The 19,412-nt window shown below is 34.6% G+C and overlaps 1 protein-coding gene across 1 annotated transcript in view; it reads left to right on the top strand.

Moving 5' to 3' along the window:
• Positions 1-17,878, top strand: part of LOC109048714 (tetratricopeptide repeat protein 7A-like) — a 35,623-nt gene extending 17,745 nt beyond the window's left edge. Inside the window, exons 13-21 of the mRNA XM_042768513.1 lie at positions 1,214-1,331; positions 1,456-1,513; positions 2,543-2,615; positions 2,860-3,020; positions 5,734-5,850; positions 5,934-6,037; positions 6,107-6,241; positions 8,563-8,765; positions 15,897-17,878. Coding sequence (XP_042624447.1) covers positions 1,214-1,331; positions 1,456-1,513; positions 2,543-2,615; positions 2,860-3,020; positions 5,734-5,850; positions 5,934-6,037; positions 6,107-6,241; positions 8,563-8,765; positions 15,897-16,115 — 1,188 coding nt within the window. The 3' untranslated portion in view covers positions 16,116-17,878. The remainder of the gene's footprint in view (positions 1-1,213; positions 1,332-1,455; positions 1,514-2,542; positions 2,616-2,859; positions 3,021-5,733; positions 5,851-5,933; positions 6,038-6,106; positions 6,242-8,562; positions 8,766-15,896) is intronic.
• The last annotated feature ends 1,534 nt before the right edge of the window (positions 17,879-19,412 follow it).

Genomic DNA, 19,412 nt, shown 5'->3' with positions numbered 1-19,412 from the left:
AGAAGAGCTCTAGATTCAAATCATTAATAGGTGATCTCTGTTTTACATTAGTAACATGCCCATACTAGTTATATTAATAAGACACAATGCAATGTTTCAACACTATCAATAAAATACACCCTGCGGCAGTGTTGACAGAGATTACGGCACATCTGTTGGAAGTGCAGTGCTGAATACAGACAGCACACTATAAGAGGCTTATAGCACAATATCTGGCTTTAATGCCAGATAGAAAGCCATCCCACAGTCACACTTCAGCCCTTTATCATCACAGCATCAAAACAGGGTAGGGGATTTGTCCTCAAGCATTTGTCCTTGATGCAGATTCATGTCAGCATGTATAGCACGTCTAATATCATACAACATTTAGTCATCATTACATGATTACATTAAAAATTAGTTGTTACAATTTTGCATTATATGCTTAGGCAGTTGATATGACCTAAACTGTTTTGTTGTTGTTGTTGTTTTTTTAAATTATTTTATTTTTATACACTACCGGTCAAAAGTTTTAAATATATACACTAACTTTCAAAATTTTTTAATATTTAACACCAAAATTTTTTTTTTTTAAATAAATTTCTTTTGTGTACCCAGGCTTTGTTTATTTGGTCAAAAATAAAGTAAAAACGGTAAAATTAATATGACTGTCATTAATATGACTTTTGTGGAAACTGTTTGAGCACCAAAGATTTTTTATTTTAGAATGATTTCTGAAGGATCATGTGACACAAAATACATGAATAAATCTGATTAAATACAACAAAACATAAAAACAACTAAATTAAAAATAAAACACAATTAAAATAATAGAAAAAAGTTCTTTTAAATGTAATAATATTTCACAATATTAGTGTTTTACTCTATTTTTGATCAAATGAATGCAGCCTCTGTGAGCATAATAGACTGCTTTCAAAAACATAAAACATTTTAGTTTTCATATTCTCACAGTTTTCATTACCTTATGTTAATTGAGTGACATTTTTTTTAATCTGAAATCTTATTTTTTATTTAGCTTATGCTTGTTTCCAAAGTGACTGTATAGTTTATGGTCACAGATAATAAATTCTGGAACGTTTCTTGTTGGGTTTGAAGTTTCCAGGTCAGATCTTTAACCGCTACACTACTCCACCAGTATATCTCGTTGTAAGTTGAGAAGCACTGATATAAATCATCCAAACATCTAATGCATGTGTAAATGTGTGTGTGTCAGCTGGAGGATGCAGTGTCCCTCTCAGCAGGTGTGGTTGCTTTAGGAGAGTGTGCTGGGGAGTCTCTTCCTCGAGCTCATCTGGCCATCGGACTGTGCCGTAGTCTGCAGGCCTCTGACGGTAAGCCCGGCCTGTATCCGTGATTACCTTCTCTGAAGCGAAAGAATGATCCAGGCCCCCAGCTGTCCTCAGCTGCTCTCTGCTCCCTCATGTCTGCAGTGACTCTTTCACTGTGTGTTTGCAGCTCCGCTGAAAGCTGATCGCGATGAGTTCAACAGAAGAGCGCTGCAGTCACTACGGAAGTACGCTTGATGTTTACCTCTTATATTTCATCGTGTGTACTTTACACAGATTGTGTTAAGGAGGCTTCAGCCACCCACTTTGTGTGGGAATTGTTTCAGTTTATACTATGCCTTTTATTGATATTAAAACTAGCTGCTAAAACCACAGTTTCAAAGTTTAGGGTCTGTAAGATTTGTCTAACTTTTGTGAAAGAAGTCTTGTATGTTCACCAAGGCTGCTTTTCTTTGATTAAAAACAGTATTGTTATGAAATATTATTACAATTTAAAATAACTGTTTTCTATTTTAATATATTTTAATGTAGTTTATTCCTGTAATGGTGAAGCTGATTTTTCAGCATCATTACCCTAGTCTTCAGTGTCACATGATCCTTCAGAAATCCTACTAATATGATGATTTGCTGCTCAAGACACATTTCTTATTTTCAGTGCTGAAATTGTGCTGCTTAATATTTATATGGAAGCCATGATATATTCAGGATTATTTAATTAATAGAAAGTTCAATAGAACAGCATTTATTTGAAATTGAAATATGCAACAATGTAAAAGACATTACTGTTACTTTTTTGCCAAATGAAAATCAGTTTTTTAGTTTCTTTTGCACAGTAGTGTATCTATATGCAATTATTAAATTAATTAAAACTAGTGCTGTCAACAGAAAAAAAAGTACAATCACAAATTATCTCATGATTATTGATCAGTCTGAAACTGGTGATACATAAATGAATGTTAACCTAAAAATAATATTTACAATAAGCAAATATTTCACAGATATTTTGGTTATAGTTAATGTGTTATGGAAACTTGATTATGAATCTGAATCAGTTCATTTACACATGCTAATGCTTTCAAATTAAATGGGTTTTAATCATATTACTATGCAGTTCAACAATTTCTTTAAAGAAATGCAGTGTCACAATTAATTCCTGCATGTACACTTAGTGAAGAGTAAGTTGTGAGATGACTGGCTGAGGTCAGCCTGGTACTAAGGTGATGCAAACTTCACATAGACTTGTTTTTTGTCTTCAGAGCACATGCACTGGACCCTGAGGACCCTCAGATCTCCTTCTACCTCTCTCTGCAGCTCGCTCTGGTCCGACAGGTTAGCACATTAACACATCGATCTCACTGACTAGATGCAGAATCGTGTCAGGATATCAGATTTTTGTTCTCCATATCTTCCAAGAAAATAAATTTACATTATTCTCTCTTCTTATTTTGCATGACTGTGGATTTTTGTAGCTTTTGTTTACACGTATGACGGTCAAGGTCATATTATTGTGGGATTAGTTCTTTATCTCATCATATTCCCATCTACTGTATGTGACCTCTTGTGTTTGCGGTAGGTGTCAGAAGCGATGGAGCCGTTGCAGTTGGCTCTGAATATTCATGGGGATGATCTGCACTCTCTACACCTGCTGACTCTACTGCTCAGTGCCCAGAAACACTACCAGCATGCCCTTGATACGCTTAAACTCGCCATTATCCAGCACCCGGACAACTTTAAGTATGTTTTAGGTGTTTGTTCTACTTCAAAAAGGATAGTTCATCCCAAAATTTTAATTTTCTGAACCACATGTCATTAGACATTACACTAAGTATAATTAACTTTGCATCTGCAAAGATACATGTCTGTTGAGGGACCATTAAAATAAAGTGTTATTAAGCAGACAGTCTACTAATATTCTAATGTCTGGTAGCTGAACATGTAAGTAGTTGCAAAGTTAAAGTTAGTAGAATGCCTAAAGTGGACTATCAGAATAAAGTGGTATCCATTTTAACCTGAGTTTCATCATTCACAAGAACACAAAAAAAAATTGTTTTGGCTGCCATTGACATCCATTGTATTGACAAAAATACTGAGACATTTCTCAAAATATCTTCTTTCATGTTCCACAGAAAAGTTTCATTTTGGGGTGAGCTATACTTTGTCCGAATATCAAGTCAAACAACTTTTATTAAAATAGTGCTTTTTCAAAGCAGCTTTACAGTGAAATATTACAGTATTATTGCACTATTGCAGTCTTAAATCCTATAAGATCTTTATTTAGCAGTTTGATTAAATATTATGCCTTAATATATTTGTCTGCAACCTCCAGTGAGCTGCATTAGAATGTTTCATGGGATAGTTCACCCCAAAATGAAAATGCTGTCATCACTTACTCAACCTCAAGTTGTTCCAAACTTGCATGAATTTCTTTCTTCTGTTGAACCAAAACCAAACAGTTACTGGTAGCCATCGACTTCCATTTTTTCCCTACTATTTCCCTACCAGCAACTTGGACATTCTTCAAAATAACTTATTTTATGTTCCACACTAGAAAGAAACTATACCTATAACTGCATTAGAAAGCAAAATATAAATCCTAGTGGCATCAGAACGCAACTGCAGAATCTTTCTTCAGAGCTTCATTTTTTCCCCCTTCATTTTAATCAGCTGTTGTTGCAGTGATTTCAGACTTTAATGCAGCGAGTAACTACATTTATAGTTCATCGCATGATCCACTAACATTTGACAGTACCTTTTGACCTACTGTTACATAGTTTTAAACTTTAATAATTTTTGGGGGGAAATGTACACATTTTCTTCGGAATATTTTCAGTTTTCACATAACCATGTGGGGTCAGTGTTGCACTCAAGACGAGAGTGGAGAGAAAATAATTAGGTTCAAGTTTAAATCAGTGTAACACAAAGGAGTGTGTAAAGACCCAGCCTCTCACACACAAACACACTGAATCTTTTGTGCTTCACAATGGTCGTATTGTCACACATCTCATTCTAAGAACCTCTGCCTCTGAAGAAAACAAATCAACACTTTATTACTGGAAAAAGTGATCTCAACTTTCTAGAAACTCTGTTTGTTGATGTATGGGAGGAGGCAGAATGAAACATGGTGCATGTAAAGTAAAATCAGTTGTTTTTTATCATTTGATCACCTATTTTACTTCTTTAATCTGACATAATAAAAAAAATAAGTAAATTTTAATTTCATGTAGACTTTGAATATTAGATTTTTATTGCTTTTAAGTGATCTGTCCATTTATTTCCAAATGAGGAAATGTTCCCTTGACTTCACCTGCACCTGATCTCCAGTTGCTCCCTGACCTCCAGTCCAGTTCTCCTGGCCCAGTGTCATTATTAACTAAAATTAAAACAAATAAAAATGGTTCTTTCTATTTGAAATAAAGCTGAAATAAAATAGAATATAAATATTAGATGAGACATTTGGAAAAATTTAACAAAAATTGTTTATACTGAAAGAAAATAAGGTGAAGTACAAAAATTACTAAAAAGAAATACAAATGAATTAAATTTAAAAATGACAAAAGCACATAAAATTAAAAATATAATTCAAAATAATAATAAATACTATAGAAGTGTATTAATAATACTAAAATAACACTGTCACTGTCCTGTATAGGGTATTGATCATTTTGTCTGTACAGCAGTTTTAGCTTTAGTCCTCCTAGGCTAAACTGAAGTGTATCCCTGTGTATTCAGATTTATATATGTACTTCACCACCATGCTACAATGATCCGTCGCAGAAGGATGATCTTCCAGTCTCTCTGGATCTCTTTCTCACTGGGGTGAATGCTCTGCTGCCCTGTTTACACACACACTCTTAATAGCACACACATACACAACTTCACCCCTCCACCCTTCAGCACACACAGACGTCCACCCACTCACTAAACCTTGAGGGACAGTTCAGGGGAAGAACGTCCCCAGACAGCTGACCCAAGGAGGTCTGTAATACCCGCAGAAAACTATCCGTTAGCATTCATACTATCTCAGTGGCAGTGGCTCGTGATCTGGATGCTGCTGCCTTTGCTTTATAGGTGCTCGGTTCAGGAAATGTTTATTGACAGTGACTGAGTTGTAAACGTTTTTGAATAGTCTCTAATGCTTATCAAGGTTGCATTCATTTGATTAAAAATGTAATTTATTCTTGTGATGCAAAGCTGAATTTTCAGCATCATTACTCCATTCTTCAGTGTCACATGATCCTTCAGAAATCATTCTAATATACTGCTCAAGAAACATTTCTAATTATTATCAGTGTTGAAAACAATTGTGTTGCTTAATATTTTAAGAACGTTCAAAAATATATATAATCCTGTATTATCAGGTTTGATTAAAAAAATACTGTTTTTGTGGGATCCAGGACTTTCTCATTCTGTCTCTATAGTTTATTCATTGTTATTGTGTGTGTTTTAGCCTTCTGTTTACCAAAGTGAAGCTGGAGGAGGTTTTGTTCGGACCCGCTGCTGCTTTACAGACCTGTACAGAAATGCTGCAGCTGTGGCTAAGTCGCTATGATTTTACCCGTCCCAGGTAATGTGCTGCATGTACGAGTGAGTGTCTCAGGTGTGTCTGTGTTGTATGTTGTGATTTAATCATTCTGCTCTCTGTTCCAGTGAGGAGGATGACACCAGCAGCATACCTCCTGACCCAGGCCCGCTGTGCAGGAAACCCAGCGGCCTCCATCTCATGCTCCCAGACTTCCAGGAGACAGAGACCGGTGTGTATCATAAGTGTGTGTGATTGTGTGTGTGTTTATGTGACTGAGACGTGTGTCATGTTGTATCAGGGTCTCAGAGCGCCCCATCTCTAGCTGTGTCCCGTCTGGAGCAGGCCATGTCAGAGGTGTCGGCCCTCAGCTCCACCCACAGGCATGGCCCCGCCTACATTTGGACCACCCTGGAACGCATCTGGCTGCAAGCAGGTATGTCGTAAGTGTAGCAGTTACACTTCCTTTTCTAATATATTGTTATTGCTTATTATTTCTGTAACTTTTATTAATGTTAACCAGAAATAAATTACAAGTTAAAAATATTTTTGTAATATTTTAGAAGGGCATAAATAGCTGTTTGCTGACATTATTTTCCTGTAAGACGTGCTCAAAAGGTCAGTCATTATTTAATGTTGACCTTAATACATTTGGGAAGTCCTTGGTGTATTATGACATTATTTGGTTGTTATTTTTTGCGTTATTTATATGCTGCTCTGCATGAAATGCGCTTCCCAGGGATCTTACACTGGGTGTTTGTGCCCTCTTGTTCCCATTCCCAGCATTCCTCTGGCATGGGTTCATTTCCTGTCTAAAATGGGCCACATCCTGATTCTGTACAAATGAGTGAATGTGGGAGCACAAGCAGAGCGGCCAATTGACATAAAGAATGAGTGTGATGTCATACTGATGGTTCAAAATTGTGAGGGCCCAGTGAACGTAGTCGTAATGTGTCAATGTTGTTATGTGCTATGTGCCGAAATAGCACATTATAATAAATAATATTAAATATTTTAATATGTATTGTATATTTATTTTATATTTCAAATGTAAAATTGTGTTTTTTAATTAAAATTTAGATTTTTTATTTTTTATTTAATTGTTGTCATGACACTCACCATAGACAACCAGTATGCAAATATTACAATAACACCATCATTGTCAGTTGCATTTATCACAGCTCACTATGCAAATAATTATTTGAAAGACAACCAGTATGCAAATATTACAATAACACCATCATTGTCAGTTGCATTTTGAATGTTAAGCATTTCAACAAAATCAGTGGGAAATTTCCAAACTCTCTATCCTAAATTTCCCAAAAGTATGAAATACATAAGTACACATTTGCAAAATTTTGGTGAAATTTTACATACAAAAAAGTCCGTTATTTATTGGCAATAGTGTAGCAATGTATGAAATCAATAGTGTGATGTATGAGATCACAGTCACTTTCAAACCAGTGTTATTTTAGTATTACTATTATAGTATTTCATAATAAAAATATTTCACTTATCATTCAAATAAAATTTAAATTAATTTTGTTGTGTTTTGTCATTTATTATTATTATTTTTTCTATTTAGCTTTCATTTATTTTCATTTCAGTTTTGTTAATTTTAGTATTAAAATGTGTTTATTTCAGCAACATTTGTAATTTTCATTAATATATATACTGTATATATATATATATATATATATATATATATATATATATTATATATATATAAATTATAAATATTTTAAAATAAAATTAAAATATAGCTGAAATTTTATATATATATATATATATATATATATATATATATATATCTATATATATATATATATAATTTGAGCTATATTTTAATTAAAGAAGATGACTTTTGAATTTTTGCCGACTTAACATGACCAACTTTAACCTGTTGCAGATTAATGGGGAGATCATAGGGATATCTGTCACCCTCACGCGACATTCCCAAATCACAATGATTCCTATTTAGATTATCTACAAAACAAAGTATGCAGTCTGGATGCTAAGAAGTTCAGTCTGAATTAATTTAGATAAGTGTGAAGAAAACTTTTTAATACACTGGTCACAATACATCTTTGAAACACTATAATGAACATGTACGCCATTTTTTGGTTTGTAACAACCTTCTTTCTTGGTGTCGTTGCTGCCTAAATTGTCCTACCAGTGATTCTGTGTAAACAAACACAAACACACAACAGACAGCAGTTGATATGAACACAGTTTATTTGCTGTGGTGAGTCCTAAATGCCAGAGTAGAGCTGCGGATGCTTACACAGCGCTCCGCACATGGCCTTATTTAGACATGACCATGAGAATGGGTGGAGGGGGGAGGTCAAAACATATCTGCAATCGCAAATATGCTGCCAAAGCTGCATTCTAAATCATCTGGACAGAAGAAAATGCTACATGTGTTCGATTCTCCTGGTTGAAGCTAAGCTTGTCTGAAATGACGGAGCATGTTGGTATTCAGTGCTTTACTCTGAGCGAGTATTGATGCTGTGGCAGCAGATACGTCTTTGAGAGTGTTGATGTTCCAGATGGCTGTGTCACGGCTGTGAAGTCAGAGATGTTTCATAAAGATAAATCATCATGCCTCAATGATATCAATAAGAGAATCTCACAATATGACAAATCAGTCACTGAAAGAGGAGAGTTGTAACTGTAATAATGTAATTTTTCATGCAATTATGGGTTATTGTTTATCTCATAATATTCTTGTATGTTTTGTGATGTGGTGCCGAGCAGGAGAGTTGTTTATGGCTGATGGGCGGATGAAGGAAGCTCAGTTCTGTGTGCAGGAGGCAGGAACTCTCTTCCCCACCTCACACTCAGTGCTGCTGCTCAAGGGCCGCGTGGCCGAGCTCAGGGGCAACGACACGGAGGCCAAGAGCCTGTATGATGAAGCTCTCGCCATCAACCCCAGAGGACACCACATACTGCTGCACCTGGTGAGTGACACATGCTGTACATCACACACACAAACACCCACACACATACACACACACACACACACACACACACACACAACACACACAACACACACGCGCACACACACACACACACACAAAAACACACACACACACACACACACTTACTCACTGTAACATCTTCAACCCATACCACTGTTGTTACCAATAACTTAAGTCATTTTCAATAATTGAAATTAAGGTGAAATTATTTATATATTATTTATATACTTAAAATAAATGATTTATTATATTATATTGTATTAATTATAAATATATAAACATTGTTGCCTTTGCAACTAAAAGAAATAAGTTAATATTGAGGTACTAAAATTACTAAAACATGTAATAAAATTATAACAATAATGACAAAAGCACATAACAAAATTACAAAACTTAAAATAAAATGAACATAAAAACTTAAAATATATGTATGAAACACAAAAATCACAATATTATAGTCCTATTCTATATAATACTTTGTGTTAGCCTTTTGGTTTATTTATTTATTTTAAAAATGTAATTTATTTTAGTAATTTTGTTTTTGTATTTTTGTCATTTTATTGTTTATTTAAATCTATTGCTATTTCAGTTTTAGTAATTTAAGTATTACATTTAATATTTACATTATTTTATTTTATTGAAGATTTATTTAAATTAAGAAAAATTATTTTTAATTACATTTTTAGACCTCACATGAAATTCCCGATCACATGGATTTCTGAAATGACTGCCTTGTAATTCAAACAAAGCTTAAATAAAATGCAATATATGATGAAAAACAAACTTTTAAAAACTTAACATTAAAACTACAAAAATTTAAATGTTGCCATGGCAACTAACCAAAATAAGTTGAAGTGCTAAAATTACTAAAACTAAAACTATATATATAAATATTATATTATCATATATATATATATATATAGTATATATATATAGATATATATATAAATTTTACATTATATCATATCATATATATATATATATATATACAAAAACACAACAAAATTACTTAAACTAAAAATTTAAATGAAAACATAAAATATAGCAATAAAAACTAATTGAAGAGAAATAAATACTAACTAAAATTATTAATTCAAATACTAATAAATACTGTAATAGTATATAAATAAAACTAAAACAACGTTGCTCAAAATCCAACAGTCTGAGACTACAAAGAAAATCTGGTATTTTTGTCAATTAATTGTGATAATATGACCTTTTGTACAGACAGTACAATGTTCTTGCTTCCATTGAAGCTCATGACGTTCTTCTGATCATTCGCAAATCATGTTTCACACAAACTTCTGGAGTTCATGCAGCTCTAGTGCAGCTGTCATTAAAGCAAAAGAGAGACAAACCAAAAACTAAGATATTATAAATTCATATTAAGGAACATTTCGTGTTAGTCAACGTGAAAAGCTTTGAAGACCACTGATGTCCTGGGATATGATGATTGAGTCATTGCATATGCAAATTACTGTATTTACAGTACAGTACATACATCTTTACAACCCACAGTGAAGGGTGCTAACATTAGCTCTGCCTCCACTCTCTGCTCTGATTGTGACTACATAATGTCGGGCCCTTCATTACTCATCTTCACTGGAGTAACTGGAGTGAAGCTAGGCCATTTTCTCCCTATATCTGGCCAATCAGAGCACACATCCCCGCTATTTTTGGACAAAAGACGTACAATATCAATTCCCTGAGCTGTTGAGAACTAATTCTGAGCTAGCTGGTGATGCCCTTCATAGTTCAAACACACACACACACACACACACACACACACACACACACACACACACACACACACACACACACACACACACACACACACACACAGCTGGTCTTTATCAGAGCATCACAGCACTGTGAAGCACTGATTTCTCAGCATTAAGCAGCTATGATTGAACCAATGTGGAGTTTTGAGGTTTTCATCAGCTGGATCCAATGAGGAGAGGTTACACATTTCTGTTCTTCATGACACCTGTGACTACAGCAGCAGCACTCTCATTACTTCTGTCCTTTCTCCGAGACATTTTATTTCAGAGCCTGTCTGTTCACCCAAAAATGGAAAATTATGACACAGTTTACTATGTTTTTCCAAAACCAGGTAAATCTCATGGAAACATTTCCAAGTCACACAAGTTCTCCATAAAGTTGTGATGTAACTGAAGTAGAAACAGAACTTTCCTTCCATATTGTGATGTATATTATTATTATTATTATTATTATTGAAAAGATTATTAAAAAAGAAAAACATGTAGGGCAGGACTTGATTAAATCCATTGGTTGTTGATTATATGGAAGCAGATCTGAATGTGAGCTTACAGTCGATTATTTAAGTGGACAAAATGATTGGAGAAATACAGTATCAGTCATTTCAATGGATTTAAATATGATATTTTGATTAAACATTACAAGATCAAAATAAAAACGAAAAAAGAAAACTCTGAATAATTTATAATACATAGCATGCATTTAGAAAATGCCATTTCATGCAGACTTAAAAAAATAAAAAATTAAATTAAAATACATTTACATTCCAAATGTTAATTAATGTAATGCATCTAGAATCTAGATGTTTTACTTTTTTTGTAATTTCCTTTATTTTAAATAAAAATCTCATGACAGTATTTTTTCAGAAAGCTATCCATTATCATTATTTTAGTCAGTCTAAACAGTCCAAAGTACAACCAATACTACCATGATGCTTTGAATAGTATTTTTATTTAAACAATATTATCAATTTTATTTTATTTTGATAGTAATAATAATGATTTGTCATTGTGCTAAAGAGAGGGGCATGCTTAAAATTATAATGTCACAATGCTTTAAAAAAAGTAATATTGTTATACTACAAATAGGCTTTGTTTTCTTCAGTTAGTTTTATTTTGGGCTCAGGTATTTTTCTTTATTTCATCAAACACAAAATAATATAGCCAAAATGTGGGAGAGGCTTCAAATGTGGCCCCTTTATGTCCCATGGGCCATAAAACAACAACGTCAGTTTTGAGGAACTACTCCTTTCAGTGAGGATGGGAGATGGCAGGGTGCAGCTGAGGACAGAGGACCTCTGCTTGATTCATGCCAATTTTTATTTGGTCACATCATAAACCCTCACACTGACAGCATATATGAATCTGCTGCTGTGGGATCCACATGAACGTGTGTCTGAGTCATTGCTCAAGGCATCTGGTTGGGTATTTTTCATTTAGAGATGTCAGCTGAGGTAAGTCAAACACAATCTCATGTCATCTGAGTATAGCCACAGTGAGCTGTGACTCTGCATCTCATTTTATTCTCTTTCTGGGACCTTTCGGTTTTTCTGTGGCTTTCTCCCTCCCTCTTTCTATCGCTCTTCTTTCTGGCTCTCTTCCATTGGCCTGTCAGCTGATTAGATAATGCAAATACATTATTTATAACACTTCACTCCTTCTCAGTCCTTTATGGGATGCCTAGCAACCAGACAGTTGTATCAAACAGTGCAAGGGAGCTGATAATGAGACATAGAACCAGTGTTAAGGCCATTTTATATGAGACGTGGCATGAGTGCGCTTTACGCTTTTACAGGCTGATGTTTTTTGCTTTGGTCATCATGCACATGCACTAAGTCACCATGTTGTAACATGTTACACTTGGCATGCTGGGATGCTTTCTATTGTATTTTTTCTATTTTGGGAACCATCTGGTAAGCAAGCTCATTCACTCCCAGACTCAGAGAGGGAAATCTAATCGCAATTTCATATATATATATATATATTTTTTTACTAAATTAGCTATTTAAAATGTATTGTATTCTATTTTTCTTATTCTTATCATTGTTTTTTAAATAAAAATATTAAAATAAGAAATATTATTATTGTAAAACTATTGTTCCACAGTACAAAAAAAAAAAACAAGTATTTTACCTTATATTTCATTTTATGGTCAAAATGCATTAATACATTAACCGTGAAAAAATTTTTCTTTCTTTTTTTTTTTATTAATAACATTTTAAAATGCATTTCTTTAAAGAGTTCCAGGTTTGTTGTGCTTTTTTGTAGGGCTGCACAATTTGACCAAAATTCTTGTTATTATATATCAATAATAATAATAATAATACAATTATTATAAAATACATTAAATACATATATTAAACAAATAAGATAAATATTATGCTGTAATAATATTATAATATTAAAGTATTACTGTAGTAATATTATTTCACTGTAAAAAAAAAACTAAATAAAATAAAATAAAAATATCAGTTTTATTTTACAGTACTGAAAATTTACAGTACTGATACTTATGTTTTAATTTCTTAATTTTCAAACATGTATTATTTTATACATTATTATCTTATTTTGGCAGAAAACACTGGATCGTGAGCTGCTCATGTCAAGTCAAGTCACCTTTATTTCTACAGCGCTTTATACAATACAGACATAACGCAGCATAAACAGGAAAAATAGCAGTTTCAATTATGGAAACTTAACTATGGAGACAATTCAAATCCTGCTGTACTGCAGCTCTAAAAAAGAAAATAGTGTCATTATTCAGCTCAAGTCTGTTCAATGTTGATTCAGTTCAGATCAATAACGGTGTAAAATTGATCAATTTTGAAACAATTCCGTAATAAGTAGCTCTACAAAGGCCAGAAATGTCATGTAATTCAACTCAAGTCAGTTCACATGTAGAAATTAACACAATGCCGCAGCACTTTGTTTTAAAACTCTTGGATCATATATTAATTTAATTAAAATTTCCTTTGCATTTTGATAATTGCACTAAGTCATATCGTAATTTCAATTTTATTTCAATTCGAGAAACAACAGTGAGAATATGAGTCTCTGCATGTGTGAATGTTCTGGCTATTGTGTTTTTCTGATAATCTAGTTGTGTGTTTGCACATGAATCAGTGGTGTGTCTGTGTTCATGTCTGCTTGAATACACATGAATTAGTGTTTGTACTCTGTGTGTGTATTGTCTGTCTAGTAACTGACACTTGTAATCGTAGCTTGTCCCAGCTGGATGGGATCAATATCCCGTTGGATTTGTAGAGTTCAGATGCAGGGCTGTGATCCTACATCAGTTCTTCAAGAGGCATCTCTACATCACTATATAAAAATTAGCTATTTTATGTCCAAATGTACCAGCCTCAGGTCTATTTACATTTTAAATCTTACTGCTTGTGCTTTGCTGTTCAGTCCTTCAGGTATAAGACTCATGAACACCAATCACCAGTACAGCCTCTTACTGAGCTGTGATTGGTCCACGGGCCTGTCAGTCTGTGTTTTCCTGCAGCTGTGTTATGATCGATATTTCGAAACATGCCCTGCCTGTGGCTGCTTCTTTCACTGGTGTCTGTGAGAGGCTTGTTTCCTGCCTCGCTTTTCCCTCCTCGCTTTTCTCTCTCCCCAGCGGAGTCATTGTCCTCTCTGATGTGCTTTTAAAGTGCGTGCATAATCAGCAGTCATGTGCCCAGAAATACAACTCTGCATTGATGTGTGTGTGTGTGTGTGTGCATGCTGAAATAAGGGAAGATGAAATGTAATTGCAATGAGTAATTTATGCTGTTGTTGGCAGGATTAGGGAAAATAACAGAATTTAACTCTATGCATACACACCAACATACAATGCAGTTCTAAACACACTTTTCATGCCATACTGTTAATTCACAATATAAATTACATTGAGATTTCAGATTCAGGAAGCTGATAATTCTCATAATTTTTCAACCTTTGGCCATGTTTGATATATTCTGATATCTGTTTGACCTCCAAATGGCTTTTAAAAGTTTTCAGTTTTTTTTTTGTTTTTTGTTTTTTCAGATGAACCAATTTAAAAAGCCATTGTTGCCAGACAAAGGGATAATTCACCCAAAAATTGTGTATTTAAAATTTTATAAACCACAATCTCTAGCTTCCGCTAACTGTCGCACATACTTTCACGTGAAAGTGACGTTCCAATGTATGACATCTGCGTAGTGAAAATAATGTTGGACTGGCACAAGTCAGGAGATGGATACAAAAATTTTTCAAAGGCTTTATCAATGACTAGAAGCACAGTGAAGTCTATTATTGAGAAGTGGAAGGTATTTGGTACAACACAGACCCTCCCTGGATCAGAACGTCACTTTTTTTCTACCCACTGTCTTCTTGATATTGAGTGTTTAGTAGTGTAGAGTACAAAGAAGTGTAGAATTTATCGCCCTTGAGGACAATGGGAATAACAAAATACATTTTGGGAATTACACAAAATTACAAAATATGTCTGCACGTATTACAGTGATAATGAGATTTCATTTTGTATCTGCCTAATTGTCAGCAAGATGTTCAGAGACTAATAATGTAGTCTACCAAATAGTTTAGAATCAGTTCATTTAAATAGATAGCCCTACCTGCGTGTATGTACTGTATATGTATACATTTTTGAATAATTTATGAGTCTGAGGGGCCTTTTTACACGACACAGTTTTCAACTAAAAATGGAAACGTTTTTATGCATTTTGGCTGTTAATTTGCATAACAAGTGTTTTGGGGTCCTGAAAATGCAAACCTCTTGAAAACAGGTTTCAAAGTACAAGTTTTTGAAAATGATACTCTGTGTAAACTTCAAAAAGGTGGATTTGTGAAACCTGTGACGTCATGCGTGTGTGTTTTATGTGTTCAGTGCATAGGCATGCATAAGTGCGCATGTGCGTAATATTGCGTTACCAAGTGACATCGCCATCTACTGGCCTGGCAAGAATAATACAGCATTTTTAGTCTTTATCATGGATCTGTCCGAATAGGGCTTGTTTTGACAGCGTTGTCGTCTGCATGCAAAACTTTTCAAAAAACATAATGGAAAAATTTTTCCGTTTCCATTACTGTTGTGTAAACGTACCCTGAAACTGTATTGTACTGATTACAAGTTTAAAACTTTCCTCTTCACCCATACAAACACTTTTATGTATACAGTGATGTGTAACATCAGCACATTGTCACTCAAATTGACATTTACAAACTCCCTACACTCATGTTTTTTTTTTTTGCCGACAAGACAAATCAAATGTTCAGTTCTGTAAAAATATGTCACATGACAGAACAAAAAATAACTTTACTCTCCCTCTCTTCCTGTGCACAGGGCAAGTTGTTGGTGCACACAGGCCGTGTGGGTCTTGGGGAGAAGATGCTGAGGGATGCGATACAGGTGGAGAACACGAACCACGAGGCCTGGAGCGGCCTAGGGGAGGCGCTGCAGAGCAGAGGCAGTGCACAGGCTCCGGACTGCTTCCTCACTGCACTGGAGCTAGAGTCCAGCTGCCCTATACGGCCCTTCACCATCATCCCCCGAGAGCTCTGAAATTCTCTCACACTCATACATGTGTGTATGAATCACTGGAGCGAATGCTGTTCTTCAGTCACTTTAATGACACATACTGTAAAACATAACTTTGCACATTTAGGCTGTTCACTCTATTGAAACGGAATGGTCTAAAGCTGTGGTCACATTAGTAAATATCAGTGAAGTTTGCAGGCAAAAAAGGTCCATTGTCAATAGATTTGTATAAAGCATTGATCACACAGGTATGTCTTTCAAATCATGCAGTTTTCTGTTGTTCAGCATGGTGAATTCGCATGGCCAATTTGAATAATGTTTTGACTTGCAGATTGCGCAGAGTCATGTAGAAATTACTGGATTTCACCTGCAAAATTTCGTCGCTGAATTTTACTGGCCATAAAAAAAGTAAATTGTGTATGAAGCACTGCTCACGGAGGAAGTAACTTTCAAGCAATGTGCCACATGAAAAACTTGAATCTGAAGTGAAATCTGCAAATGTATTGTTTTTGCCCTGACGCAAAATTTCCAAATTTCTATTGAAATGCCTACGAATTTTAACTAAGCAATAGTAAATGTGACCTTAAACACACTGTCATTTTCGAACCAAGCCGCTTTTTGTTCGTCAATGCAGCAAATTTGTGTGATCAACACATAAAAAAATGTGCATAGCGAACTTTTTTGTTTTTTATGTGTCAAAACGTCCAATCGGGTTCCTGTTATAATGACTGAATTTCGCAAAATTGTATTGAACAATCTGATCGCACCTTTAGGGCCAGATTTACTAACAGCTTGCTCCAGCGTAAACCCTTTGTTGGTGTTAAAAAAGTACTGTCAGGATTTACTAAAGATGCGCAGTGAAAAATTAGAGATGAACTGGTGTGGACAGAGTTGTTTTTGCAGCTGACCTTATTGCATGTGCATTTGTAGGACTTTCCCTTTAGACGCAAAATTTATGGGAGGAGATCATTTAAATTAATCACGCAACATGATTTTATTAAGGGTTGCATTATTCAATTTACTCGTATTTGCTCCATTATTTACCACCCGGTCAAAAGCATATCTTAACCCATTTTGCTCTTGACATGGCTGTGATTGTTGCTGCCAGGAGGAGGCACTACAGAGAACAGAGAGTGTGGTAGAAGGGAAAGTGTTTTTTTCCAGTCGTATGAATTTATTTGGAATGTAAGATCTGCTTGTTTGCAATTTTGCGCAAATTTGTGTTGCTCTTGGTAGATTGCACTGGTCATTAAAGAAATGAGTTGTAATGTCTGTGTTCTTTAATTTGTGGATTGTCAGTAGATTATCTACATAACTTCACACTCACATTGGCGCTTTTTTGGAATTGTGCTCTTGCGCTAATTTGCCTTGTTTAGTAAATCTGGCCCTTAGTCTGGGGGAAGTTAAACAAACAGCTAAAATCTTTTACAGCACCTTTAGTGTAAAGAAAAAAGACATTAGCCCAGAGTTATGTGAAGTGTAAAATGTCTATTATTATATAATAATACTGTACACTCAGGACTAAAATAGCGCCGCCCTTGTGACCAAAACACATACCCACATATACACAGCACAGAATGATTGAACACAAAACATTTTCTTTCTAACTGCAATAGTTTTTGCAAATATGCTGCAAGATGTTCATAGTCGTTTCTCAGGGAAAATCTGTTGAATTATAGACATTTTAGCTTACGTTAAATTCTTTAGTATTTATAAACCTAATAATCGTCTGTACTATATGTTGTTTAAAAATTGTTCTTCTAATAAAGAGTGATTTTGCAATCCCAGTGTCACTGTTTTCTCTTGTATTCATTCCATATCAGTTTCAGTCCTGTAGCTCCAACACTTAAGATCTTATGTAATGTTTCCAGTGCTGCTGGTGCAAGCCTTGGTGTTCTTTTTCTGGGGCGGCTGTGGTTGCCTAGCAGCCGGGACTTGTTTGAGTTTCTGGGGAGGCTGTTGGATCTTCAGCACGTGGGTCTAAAGCCTCGTGGAAAACAGCGCTGTGCTATTTTAGCTGCTTCTCTTTGATGACGGGATCAAGATGTTAATTAGGGAGAGCATTGAACGAACGCATAGACCATTGAGTTGAGTTATGTAATTGTTATAAGTGGGATTCTTGTGTACTTGCACACATCTACAGTAAACATGCCTACTGTCTCTTCTGGCACAGATGAACAAGTGTTCTTTAAATGGTATTTCTGTCATCCTCCCATTTCTATTGTTTGAAACCGGTCTTTCTGGCCTCTTTGTTTGTTTTGATATGTGGATGTGATTCAAAGCAATACTATTTTATAGAGCTTTATTTGTTTCAGTACTACCTCTGCATAAGAATCATGTTTCACAGCAGGAATAATAAGTAAAACTGGAAGTACAGGGTGTTTGAAGAGAAGGGAAAGGAATAATATTATGTAATATTATTATATTGTATATTATTTTTCTTATCCACAAAGAAGGACAGTAAACTGTTGCACTCATCAACTGATGAAATTTGGTTCGTAGGTGAGGGAGGAGAAACGATGTTATGGCTGGTGTCAATTTTGGGATTATGTTTGCTACTAGATATAAGATTAGAAAAGTACTCAATTCTGGCATCCTTAACCATGTTATTAAACTCCTTTAGAAGTTCTTAAATGCTGAGACTGAACTAGTAGTCGAGTAGATTTCCACAAATGCTCAGTTTAACGACAGGTGTGATTATTAAGAGCGAGGGGTGGAGTTAAACAGAGGGGCTACTCTGGATTTCACTGGAGCAACTTCATCCAAGATTGAAAAGCAGTACTCATTAAAAAGTTGAACTTGAACATCAACACTACTGCTTTACATAATAATGGAGGAATTTTCAAAAGCAGCACAAAACTTTTTTTCATAAAGCTTACTTATGATGCGAGAATTAATTACCTGACTGCATGATGATGAATCTAGATTAAAAAAAATAAGTCAAATAAAATACAGTTATGACCTGAAATAAAAAGATCTTCAGAAAAGAACCAACATTTAAACCAAAACTAAAAACGAGTATGCCCTTTAATATGAGTAGGACCAGTAACATGTTTGGTAAGATTAAATGACTCAGTGATATTTATAAAGTTGCAAATTTATCCATATAAATAAATAAATAAATAAATCATCAATATGAATGCTGAAATCACCAACAATCAAAATTCTAGAGAGCTTAAGAATAGGTGATAACAAAATTCACTAAAATCATCTAAGAAGGAGCTAATAGGACCAGGTGGACAACAAATTAAAATACAATAAAAAGGAATCTGTACTACCAACTTTAATCATTTGTAATTCAAAGGAAGAGAAAGACCCAGT

This window comes from Cyprinus carpio, chromosome A13, assembly GCF_018340385.1.
Source record: "Cyprinus carpio isolate SPL01 chromosome A13, ASM1834038v1, whole genome shotgun sequence".
Classification (NCBI taxonomy): Eukaryota; Metazoa; Chordata; class Actinopteri; order Cypriniformes; family Cyprinidae; genus Cyprinus; species Cyprinus carpio.
Note: the sequence above shows the minus strand (reverse complement) of the source record. Positions and strands in the feature narration are given on the sequence as shown.